General features: G+C 35.7%; 1 protein-coding gene across 1 annotated transcript in view; it reads right to left on the bottom strand.

Annotated features, from left to right (window-relative positions):
• The window catches only part of Fancl (FA complementation group L), an 80,369-nt gene that overhangs the window by 22,463 nt on the left and 46,160 nt on the right, over positions 1–11,746 (bottom strand). The window contains exons 6-7 of the mRNA XM_005367729.3: positions 8,158–8,254; positions 3,291–3,359 (exon numbers count right to left, since the gene is read on the bottom strand). Of these exons, the coding sequence (XP_005367786.1) occupies positions 3,291–3,359; positions 8,158–8,254 (166 nt within the window). The remainder of the gene's footprint in view (positions 1–3,290; positions 3,360–8,157; positions 8,255–11,746) is intronic.

Below are 11,746 nucleotides of genomic sequence, written 5' to 3' on the forward strand. Positions count from 1 at the left end.
GAAGGGTGGGAGAAGGGGGGGAAGGGTGGGAGGAGAGGGAGGGATATGGGAGGCTGGGAGGAGGTGGAAACTCGTTTTTTTTTCCTTTTCTCAATAAAAAAAAGAATTTAAAAAAAAGAATAAAACTGCTTAAAAATAATTAAAGATAAAAAAGATAGGAAAACAAAACAAAGGAAAAACCCTAAACTTGTAGAGCAGAATGGCCCCAGTCAGTCTGTGAAGAACTGTGTGCAATGCGGCTGCACCTTGCTTTCCAGAAACAAGTCAGTGTTGCCAAGACTCAATGTTGAAGAGAACCAGAGTTCATATTCCACTACAAAAGCATAGCTCGATACATGCAAACAAAAAATTTTTCAACTTTCAAATTATATGTATTATATTTTAAAAGAAACTGAAATTACCTCAAATTGATAAGAATGAAGACATCTCCAAACTACTTGTATAATATAGACAAGAGTAAATTTAGATTGTTCTATAACACTTGAATTGAATATGAACAAATTATAGCTGTTAGAACAAACTATAAATTTATATCTTTTCAGAAAAAAAGATATAGATTTTCCTTGACATGCAAAAAAAAAATCAAATCCGTTAAGACTGATATACACAAGCACTCTGTTAGTCTGACAAAACATAGAAAACAGAGTTAAAACAGAAGCCATGAAAAAATGTCTATAGTCTACGTAACCAGCAGAGCACTGGCATCAACACAATAGGAGAGATGCAGAGCTTCTAAAAATACTTCCAACAGGCAGAGATTATGAGTACAGCAATGATTATCAATTCTTGGTAAGAATTAAAGGCAGACTACGATCTAAATACATATGATAATGTAAGAATTACTATGTGTGCCTGGATGTAAGTACAGATATACACAACCAATTTGGGAAGGCAAGCTGGCAGTAATTAGGAAACCCAAAAAGGCATATACCATGTAATAGTTATAGGAATAATCCATACAGAAATCCTCATACATATGCATTGGGGAGTACACAGAAGTGTTCTAGTACAGGCTGGCAAGAAACCGTGGATAACTTTATCAAAAGGGCAGTGAATAAATTACCCGATTGATGAATATAAAAATATAGCATTTTAAATGAGTAAACGACACACAGAGATGAATGTAGACAAACAACTAAATGATACTGATTTAAAATCCTGTACATCGCAAATACAGCATAAGAATGTGCACAGACAGCATACTTAGAATTGAAGGGAAAGAGAGTCCTGTTTAGAAAACTAATACCACGGAAGTGAGGCCCAGAAAGGGGAGTAGGGCCAGTGTGGCTCCAAGAACATTTTATATCTAACGGAAAGGGAGAGAACCAGAGACACATCTAAAGCAAATGGGACAAAATCATATTCATCAAAAGTGTGCTGTGGGTTAATAAAAGGAGTCTTCACTTTCCTAGAACTCTGATAATAATTTTAACATAGTCTACAAATTTAAAACATTTATATTCCATTTACTACTAATTAACCCTGTTTGCTTGGAGCTATTACAAAAGCAAATTTCCAACAGTCAAATCTAGGGCTCTAGTGGGCTACTATTCTGTTAACTGCACACTCACAAGCCTGCGGTTCCAGCTTGGGTGAAGCAGGAACACCAAACTGAAGATAAACGGCTCCCAGTTTCCGTGTCACACATGCTCTTCATTACCTTCCAAAAACCTTACACTGTATCCACAATAAAAGGAAACTAAGAACTTCACCACTGATATAAATATTAAAGTGTGAGCTCCACAGCCGGTTTTAGAAAGAGTCTGTTGTACCCAGATGCAGTGTTTACTCATGACCTCAAGGAAGTTTAACAAAGACAATGTTGCCAGAGTCAAATGAAAAAGATGTTTCTAAAGAAATAAATAAATAAAATTTGTAGACAAATTAACTGTTGAAAAGAAATAAAACATTATTTTAAAATAAAACATTATTTTTATAAATTTAAAAGCTATATCTGGTACCAAAAGAAAATCGCAGACATGTTCCTTTTAGTTGCTGAGTTTTATCAGTTTCCAAGAGAGGAAATGGGATTTGTTGTTGTTGTTTTTAAAGAAAAAAGGAGAAATAAAGATGACTTAAAATATCTGATTAATTATTCAAACCCTCACAAACTTAAGTCTTCTTAAGCATTTTAAAATTAATTTATGGTCAGGTGAGACGGCTCAGTGGGCAAAGCTTGCCACTCAAGGCTGGTAACCTGAGTTCGGTCCCCGAAACCCAGATAAAGACGGAGAAAGACAACTCCACAAAGCTGTCCTGTGATCACCACATGTGCTCGAGAGCACACAAGTGCCTACACACGCCAACACGGACAATAATCATATACATTTAAAACCAATGTACTCATGCATCTTAAACATAAACTTTTCCATATTTTAAGCAGTTCAGAAAAAAAATATGGATGACTTCCCATTAGAGTACACTTGTCCAGGATTACTGTGAACACTTTCTGGAAACGGAGGTGTCTTCTGCTAGTACTGTCAATGACAAAACTGGTGCAAAAGAGGACAGGGAACAATCTCATCATGACACTGTCCTCCTTTGATATGTGTTACTACTAATGTCATCTTCTGAGTACAGAACATCAGTTTATATCATGCATATAAAGACATTGGTCTTTATCAGTGTACTAGGAAACTGAATTGGCCCAAGAAGAGTAAGCACTGACAAGACATAGGACAAACAGTTCATATTTCATTCCTCTCCTACAAAGGTTATATGTGTCTTCAATATTAACAATTTAGCAATATATAAGATTCCATACACTTTCTGTTCATATTCACTACTTTCTAAAGAGTTTTTTAAGAATTAATTGAACATAACATTGTACATCAGTGAAGTTTCTACATGTTCATCTAAAGTAATTTAGACAAGTATGTGTACATGCTCACATGTAGAGATAAAAAGTTTAGATATTAATTTTATTTATTTATTCATTTATTAAGGATTTCTGTCTCTTCCCCGCCACCGCCTCCTATTTCCCTTCTCCTCCCCCAATCAACTCCCCCTCCCTCATCAGCCCAAAGAGCAATCAGGGTTCCCTGACCTGTGGGAAGTCCAAGGACCTCCCACCTCCTTCCAGGTCTAGTAAGGTGAGCATCCAAACTGCCTAGTGGACAATGAAGACTACTGAGAACTCTAGATATTAATTTTTGAAAAATATGAATTATTACAGAAGGGTTCACATAAATGCTTAAAAACAAACAATTTAATAATTTTAGACTCTAAAATAATCATTCAACTAAAAAGAATATAATATTTAATTATTTAAAATCAACTTTATTATTTACCTGTGGTGTCCAGGAAAGAGAAAATGGAACAGGAAAGTCCACAACACATTCTGGTGGCTCTACGGGGTACTGTGACAAAACATGAAAGCAGGTCACTCCTGTGCCTATGTGACAACCTGACCTGCAGCACATCAGAAAGACTAGATTCACTGAGAAAAGCATTATAGCTACAAAATATATAACGCTGTTATAATTATGTGATATATATACATTAAATATATACACCTATGCACACATTGTAACTGTACAATTGTAGTGACGTCGAGAGCTGATTAATAGCCACCCCAGGCTTAGGAGGTACGGGGTTCAGTGATGAGGGGGTTCTAAAAAGTGCTGAGTAACCAGCAGCAATCTGAGTCAATATCAGTGCTGCTGGTGGGATCTGAGGAGGAGCCAAAAGCTAAATGTAGTATTTCTTTAAACAGAGATTAAATCAATTGTTATTCAATTCCTCTGGTCATTAATTTAATATCAGTTAGCTTCAGTTATCAACTGACTATACAGTGTTGTTCAGATAATCAAGAAGCACATAGCAATGACTATATGTAATTGTTAATTTAAATGTAGCTTCCCATAATAAGCATCTGCTCATATCAAGAAAAAAAAAGAAATCAAAAATAAAACAGAAATAATGAAATAAAATTAGGGAAAAATAAAACTTCAAGTTTTAAGCAATAAAATACTTTAAAACTGGTAAAACAATTAGAAAATCAATTACTTATATAAAAAAATGATAGCCATAAGAGCAAATCAGGTTTCGATGTTACCAAGGATAAAAAATAGCTTTTTAAAAATTAAATTGCTTATCAGAGAATTATATTTCAAAATCAATTAAAATACAATTCTGAAATCTTCAAAGTCATTTATAATTAAAAACACTCATTACTTGCCATTAAAAAGCTAAACTCCTTAAAAGAAAATGAGTTTCCTATGACTATTTTAAGTTCCAGGCTTTAGTTTTTAATCTCTTATTTTTCATTACTTTATTGGAGATGTCACAGAGACAGGAGGAGGTGCAACTATAACATTTTTTAAAAAATAACTACATTTGAAATCAATGTTTTCCAAAGAATTAACATTTTGCTATCAAGGTAAGTTTGACTACAATAAAACTAAATATCAATGCATACTAATGAACTCTATCTGGCTATATAAAGTTAGTAACAAATTCACCGAAAGACAAAAGAAAAATATTATAATGCTTAATTACGAAACAAGAAAAAGAAAAAAGATGAGGTTAAGGAAAATGGAGTACATTCAGACAACTCAAAGCATTCCAGGTTTACTTTAGAGCAGAAGCTGCAACCATAGAGGGAAAACATGCACACGTTTATTTGATTTCATTGTTTTGGGTTCTGTGAGTTGTCCCCACCCCTTTGCTCCTGCCCCACCCCTCCAGTCTCAGGCTCCAGCTCTGTCACCCAACTTTTACAGTCCTGAATGAGACATTTAACATTGCCCATATGAAAATGACAGAACTTAAAAGTGTTATAAAAACCCATTTCCTCTAAATTATCAGGATTCTTTAAAAAGACGAAGGGTAGCCAGATGGCTAGGCAGGAAATGGGGCTCTGTCACCAAGGCTGGCACTGCAAATTTAATCCAGGGAATGCACAGGTGGAAGAAGAATGTTCACTCCTAAAAGTTGTTCTTCAGCATGTGTACCAAGGCACATACACACTCTAGAGTGATGATAGCTAGAGAGATAGATACATAGATGGCTGGATGGCTGGGTGAGTGGGTGGGTGGATGGATGGATGGGTGGGTGGATGGGTGGATGGATGGAGAAATGACAGATGGATGGATGGGTAGATAGATGATAGATAGTAGATGGATAGATGATAGACAGATAGACAGATAGACAGATAGACAGATAGACAGACAGACAGACAGACAGACAGACAGACAGACAGATAGACAGATAGACAGATAGACAGATAGACAGACAGACAGACAGACAGACAGACAGACAGACAGATAGATAGATAGATAGATATAGAGGTATAGATAGATATTAAAAATTTTAAGAAATAAAGAGTGTACCCTCCAAAACTCCTAGGGTCAGAAACAGAAAATTGGATTCACTTAGAGTGGCTGTTCATCACACTAGGATCTACCAATGGCCAGTTTCAGTTCTAAGTTAAAGATCATCAGTGTGGTTAGTGTAAGAATATCAAGAAGACTTGCTGTTCTACATAAATCCTCTGTGGCCCTGGATGTTCTAAATACACACATGATTACATTAAAAGAGAGTAAAGCCCTACATCTCAGTAAGATTCAGTACAGTAAATACTACAAGTACAATGACATGGAGCAAGGGCCATACCCAAAAGAGAGTTAAACAAAAGAAGCAAACACAATAATTGATAACATTGTGTGTACAAATAAGTCCTCTGTATCATTTGCAAGATGATGACACTGGTATATATTTATAATTGTGTAATGAATTAAACTGATCTGTAGAGTTTTTACAGCACATTTGGTGTAAGTTCAATAAATTTAAGATATACGATACATATTATTATTACTTAACATGAAATGCCAATTTGTTCAAATAAACTGCAAATAAAAGAGAACCAAAAGCAGTTTTATGTGTTTAGGGGTTTATTATGAATTGTTAAAATATAAAGTTACATAATTGGTATTTATTTTTTCCTTTTTTTTTTTTTTTTTTTTTTTTGGCTTTTAGGCTGGGGTCTGACTTTGTAGGCCACTAGACCTCAAGTCACTGTGGCTACCCCAAAGAGAACACGTACAAACCACCAAGCCCAAGTGGCTCAACCTCAAACACACACTGAGTTGTTTGTCAGGGATTTATTTGTTTAATAACAGGAGTTGTCTAGCCCAAATCAGTATTGTGTTCACTGTGGTAGGAGGAAGGTCAAGAGGGTGGTAGAATTGGTACAATATGTGCTCAAGAATAAAAACAAAACAAAACAAAATGCACTTCTTTTAAATGTCAAGTCAAAAAACAAAGGTTTGTTTATGTAGCCACCCCCCCCCCAAAAAAATTTAAGGTTTGTTTTTTAAAAATCATAGTTTGGGTTAAGATACTATATTGTACAGCTTTACCACATAGCTTTAGTGATTAATGTTTTTAAACTGATATTCAGTCCTAGGTCCACATACTAGTGGGGAAGAAAGGGAAGAGAGAGGGGGAGACCACATATTGAAGACAAACTTGGCATATCTAAATCTAAATTAAATAAGCAAGTTTAATAAATACCACCAACATAAGATTAAGACCCCATGTCTTTTTCAAATACAACCCCTATCTCCTCCCATCTCAAAAAAAGTTTTGCTTTTTCTCTGCCTGTATCTGTCTGGAGTAAGTATTGTGAAACTATAGATGTAAAAGAGATGCAGGAAAATATTTTTAGAGAAATATCTACATTGCAAAGCTATTTTTTAAAACAACAGACATAATGGAACTTACTAATATCCACATCATCATTTGCAGTATCTCCAATTAATGAAGTTAATGTTATAGTTAAATAGATTTAAAAAAAAAAAACTTTTGCTATGGTGACCCCCACAATACTTAAAATTAATAAAAAATAAATAAAGCCTTTGAAACATAGAAGGCAGTGTAGACAGGAGCCCTGTCTGCTTAGTAAGCACAAGTGCTTTAACTCTGAGAACAGATCAAAATTCTGGGTCCTGACCTCCCCAGTGGCAAAGTGAGTCTCATGAGTGTACAGTATCTAAGCAGTGACTTGTGTGAAGAAGAGGCAGAACCACTGTTGCTGCTGAGTATGACCTTTGTAAGAATAAAAGATGATTTCTTCTACTTCTTTAACAGAATACCTTTAAAAACTTAAAAAAAAATAAAATCCTTTGTTTTAATGAAACAAACCTCTAACTCACTTTCAAAATTAATTAGATTCATATCCAACTTTTTTAATTGATATGTCTTAAAATTATACCTAAACGTTTTGTGTGCAGGAGAAATGAGCTACTATTGAAGCTGTCTCTTGAAGCCCCTCAGATATACCAACTTTTCTGTGCCACCCAATAGAGCTTTATATGTTTGTATATTTTCTCTTTTGAAAACCTTAAATGTCAGATACATTTTTAAAAAGGACAAATACAATTGATCTTTTCATCACTACCATCTTCTGAAATAGAATTGATTGATGACTATGAGAAACAATAAAAATCTGGATGTCCTGGTTTCCTTTAAATTTCAGTGTTTCCTCAGTTGTTAGTAAGAGAATGATTAATATGTTGAGCTTTCTTATTTATTTCTTAAAATCCCCAATCTAGATAAAATGAAAATATAATAAAATAAATGTTGTGTGACCATTTATAGATCACTAGCAAGCACAAGCTTATAAATAGACTTAGCCTTTCTAAATTCTTAAAATATATACACCCAAAAACTTTAGCCAAAATAAATAATAAACTGTGCATGCATGTATATGTGGTGTGTGTGTGTGTGTGTGTGTGTGTGTGTGTGTGTGTGTGTTAGGGGGTAGGGTGAGGAAAGAAATAAGAACAACAAAAACAACTCACAGTCAGAAGTAGAGGCAAGAGACTTCCTAAGACCTTCAACAGGACAGGGGACTTGTCAGTCATTCTGTTCTACAGACGATACCATGACACTAGCATCCCAGTGTGTGCGGACTATTGACTCTTTCATATTTCTTGATTATGAGGTCTGCATATTGATGAAATTTGAAGTAACACAGTGACACAAAATTATATCTGGACCTTTGGAAACTGGATGAATAAATTCCTCGAGGCTTTTTAAAGTTAATTTTTAAAATCACCCATGTCCTTTTAAAATAACCAGCACTTTTAAACATTGAAAACATCCAGAGTTCATTTCTTAAAGTTTTCCTGATCACAGTAACGAGGTACGTACCTTCGCCTTCAACTTGACAGTGATCAGATGCTTTCTACCAGAAGCATCTTCTGCTTTTAACTTGATGGTGCTGAAGGAAGTATCCACACACACAAGCCTGCAGAGCAAAAGTGAATAAAAAATGATCACCCAGAGGTGGGCTGTGGGGTGCAGGGGAGGGTACCATTCCCACTACTACATGGAGAAAATTAATCAGGAATTTCTGCATGCCAGCTTCTCCTCCTGCTATAGATTTACTGCAGTTAATACAGCAGCCTAGAGCTTAATGTGGCCATAGATCTCGGGATTATTTACAATGTGTGTCAAGGCTCATGCTGTGGTCAGTGAGCACTATGTTTCGCTTTTCCATCACTGGAACCTTTGGCACACACAGCATGTTTCTGTCAGCATCTACTTATGTACACATTAAACTTCCTGTCAAAGTCTTTGATCCATTTCTGTAGTTTCATACAGTATGAGATTTTTATGCTTCTCTTATTTGTTTTTCTCCTCAATGAACTTCTCCTTTGTTATCAATAATGTTACTGTACAACAATCTGGCTGATATTAGTTCATAAACTCAGATTAAACCTATGGAAAATGCTGCATAAGCACAGGTATGGAATGGTCTCTTTGCAATAAATTTCCTTTTTGCACAAAATATAGCTTCTGACACTTAACCTAGGCATGTATTCAACATGACTAATATTTTAAGCACATAGCTCAAACTCAGTTGTTTTGACTTTGAATTGCTCTAAAAGCATGAATTCTCTACAATGAAACCCAATATCCTTTGAAATACATCATTCTGAAAAATACAGTCCGTTGAGCAGCATAATCTACTGCCAAAGTGGCTCAGAGTTCAAGTGTGCTTACCAGTGCACCAGGAGAGTGGTTAGTACTGGGCATTTTCATAATACTATTCTCCTTTTTTTTTTTTTTTTTGGTTTTTCGAGACAGGGTTTCTCTGTGGCTTTGGAGCCTGTCATGGAACTAGCTCTGTAGACCAGGCTGGTCTCGAACTCACAGAGATCCGCCTGCCTCTGCCTCCCGAGTGCTGGGATTAAAGGCGTGCGCCACCATCGCCCGGCTAATACTATTCTCCTTAAAGACAGAAAGTGGGCTGACACCACTGTGCACCAACTCCTCCCCCAGAGAGATGGTAAGAACCAACATTAGCATCTAACCCAGGTGACTTCTCAGCATCTCTATAGTCCATTTGGTTGCTGACCAGGGACAAGGGTAAAACGGTTCAATTAAAGAAAACTTTGGACAATGGAGCTTTGGAAGACTAATAAAAAAGACAGGAATCGGAAGAGCATATGTATGTTCACCAATGGATTAAAATGTAAAACCAAAGTATCAAGAGTAGAAGTTCTATCTAATCAGTAAAAAGTCTAGAGTCCTAGAACACAAATAAAAGTAAAATTATGGTAGAAAACAAGCTTGTGTACATGATCACTCTTCTTTGTCACTGATATCTACTAATAACCTATTAAACTTCTCACATGTAAACAATTCACGCATTAGTCTCCATCACCCTTTTCATAGGTCCCGATGACGTGTATCTAACGAGAAACTTCTTCAGTTCCAAAGCGAGAGGCACGTGCATTGATTTGTCACTCCTCAATTTATAAACACTTCCATTTTACGTATTTAAAAATACAGGGACTTTTTTTCTTTTTTAAGACAAGGTTTCTCTGTGCAGCTTTGGGGTCTGTCTTGAAACTAGCTCTTGTAGACCAGGCTGGCCTCAAATTCACAGAGATCCACCTGCTTCTGCCTCCCGAGTGCTGGGATTAAAGGCATGACCACCACCACCTGGCTAAAAATACAGGGATTTTTAAAGTATAAACTGTAGTTTCAAAATCAAAAATTAGCACTGATTAAAGCAAAAGCATAGAAACTTTCATGCAGATGCAGCTTTAAAAACACTGGTTAAAAGCGGATTAAAGGGGGCAGGCACCCAGATGGGTGACAGCTGACCAAAGAAAAGATCTGTAAAACAGAGCAGGATTCTAACTGGCCGAAAATAAGGGCATTCCTTTTTAACACAAGAAATCAAAACAGAAGATGAAGTTTTATAAATAATAACAAATGGAAATGTTAAGAGTGTTCTGCTAGTAACTTTTCAGTAAAAAGTTTTATGTAATCATAAAATCAAAACTGTTTACTTATAACACTTATAATCCAACAAGATAAAAAAGAAAAGAATGGTTGGTTGCTACAGATACCAATGTAAATCTACTTAACAACTGCAATGAGAAAGAAAGGAAGAGATGACAACCCTGGGAAGCTCCAAGAAGGGGAGATCAGAGTGACGATTAGGAACAGGAATCTGTAATTGCTCACGTGAAAGCCAAGAGCTACATAATGAACAGAGTGAACATGAACGGGATTTAACACAAAGTGAAGCTAATGGTTTTTGCTTTTTTTTAAATCTCTTAAAATACTGCACTTAGTTTGAGCAAAAACTTAAATTATTTAGCTTCTTTTCCTTAACCACTTAGATAAATTTTCGTAGTTCTAACATCAACAGGAGCCCATATTAAAGCCCAGACTGAGAGGGATGTCGGAAGTTTCCATCTTTATTGAGAAGCACTAACTACATCACTCCTAGACTACTCAAAACTCCTGCTCTGTTCACTTTGGTCACTTCATTTCTCTTTATATCAATCCATGTTGTCTGCTGTGTCAACATCTACCCTTTCATTTAAACCACATTAACTCTTTGCCCCGAAATATTCAATGAGCCCCCATCCCCTGCAGTCTTTGACCCAGCAGTGGAAGTCCTGCAGTGGAGCCCCATAGCTCCATCTTTTCATGTGATCAGCTGACTTACTGCACTGCCCATCCTGCAGCCTCACTCTTCAGGTTGAACGTCCTTTCCCCATTCCTTCTGAGCTTGGAACACGCGTCTCTCCTCTAAGATCTTGGCCAAGTGTTCACAGACCAAAAGCACTTCAACTTCGTTCTAGTTTACACTAACTCACGCTTTTTCCTTTGGGTTCAAAAGGGTGAGTTTTGGGTTTGTTTTAGCTTGGCAGTTAAACAAGCTTTTCATGTAGTAATGTGTAGCTTTCTATTTCTATGAATGTGAAAAAGCAGCATGTATGCATGAACATGCAAAAGCTACTGTGAGACTCATTAGTTATTTACTGATCTAAGTACCAGCTTTAACAGCTGAATGTAAATCAAATTAAATATTACAGATATATTCCAATCTTTAAAACAAGTTCACTTCTGTATTATTTCAATACTTTGAACATATTAGTAGGGTATTTAGAATGAAATCACACTAATAATTTATTTTATTAATATATTAAATTAATATTTTTATTTCTTACCTATTACAAAACAGGTTATCATTCATTGCAGCTAAATCATTACCCTAATTAAGTACTATAAAAATCATATATAGCCTAACATTATTGGATGAACTTGTATAGCAGCAACAAGTTATGTCTATTTTACAAAGGAATGGTGTGAGTCTCATAATGTTCTGGTTAGAATTTTTCTTTTCTTTTTTTTTTTTATTGAGAAAAGGAAAAAAAAAAACAAGTTTCCACCTCCTCCCAGCCTCCCATTTCCCTCCCCTTCCTCCCACCCT

The sequence above is a fragment of the Microtus ochrogaster genome, unplaced genomic scaffold (genome assembly GCF_000317375.1).
Source record: "Microtus ochrogaster isolate Prairie Vole_2 unplaced genomic scaffold, MicOch1.0 UNK22, whole genome shotgun sequence".
In the NCBI taxonomy this organism is placed as follows: Eukaryota; Metazoa; Chordata; class Mammalia; order Rodentia; family Cricetidae; genus Microtus; species Microtus ochrogaster.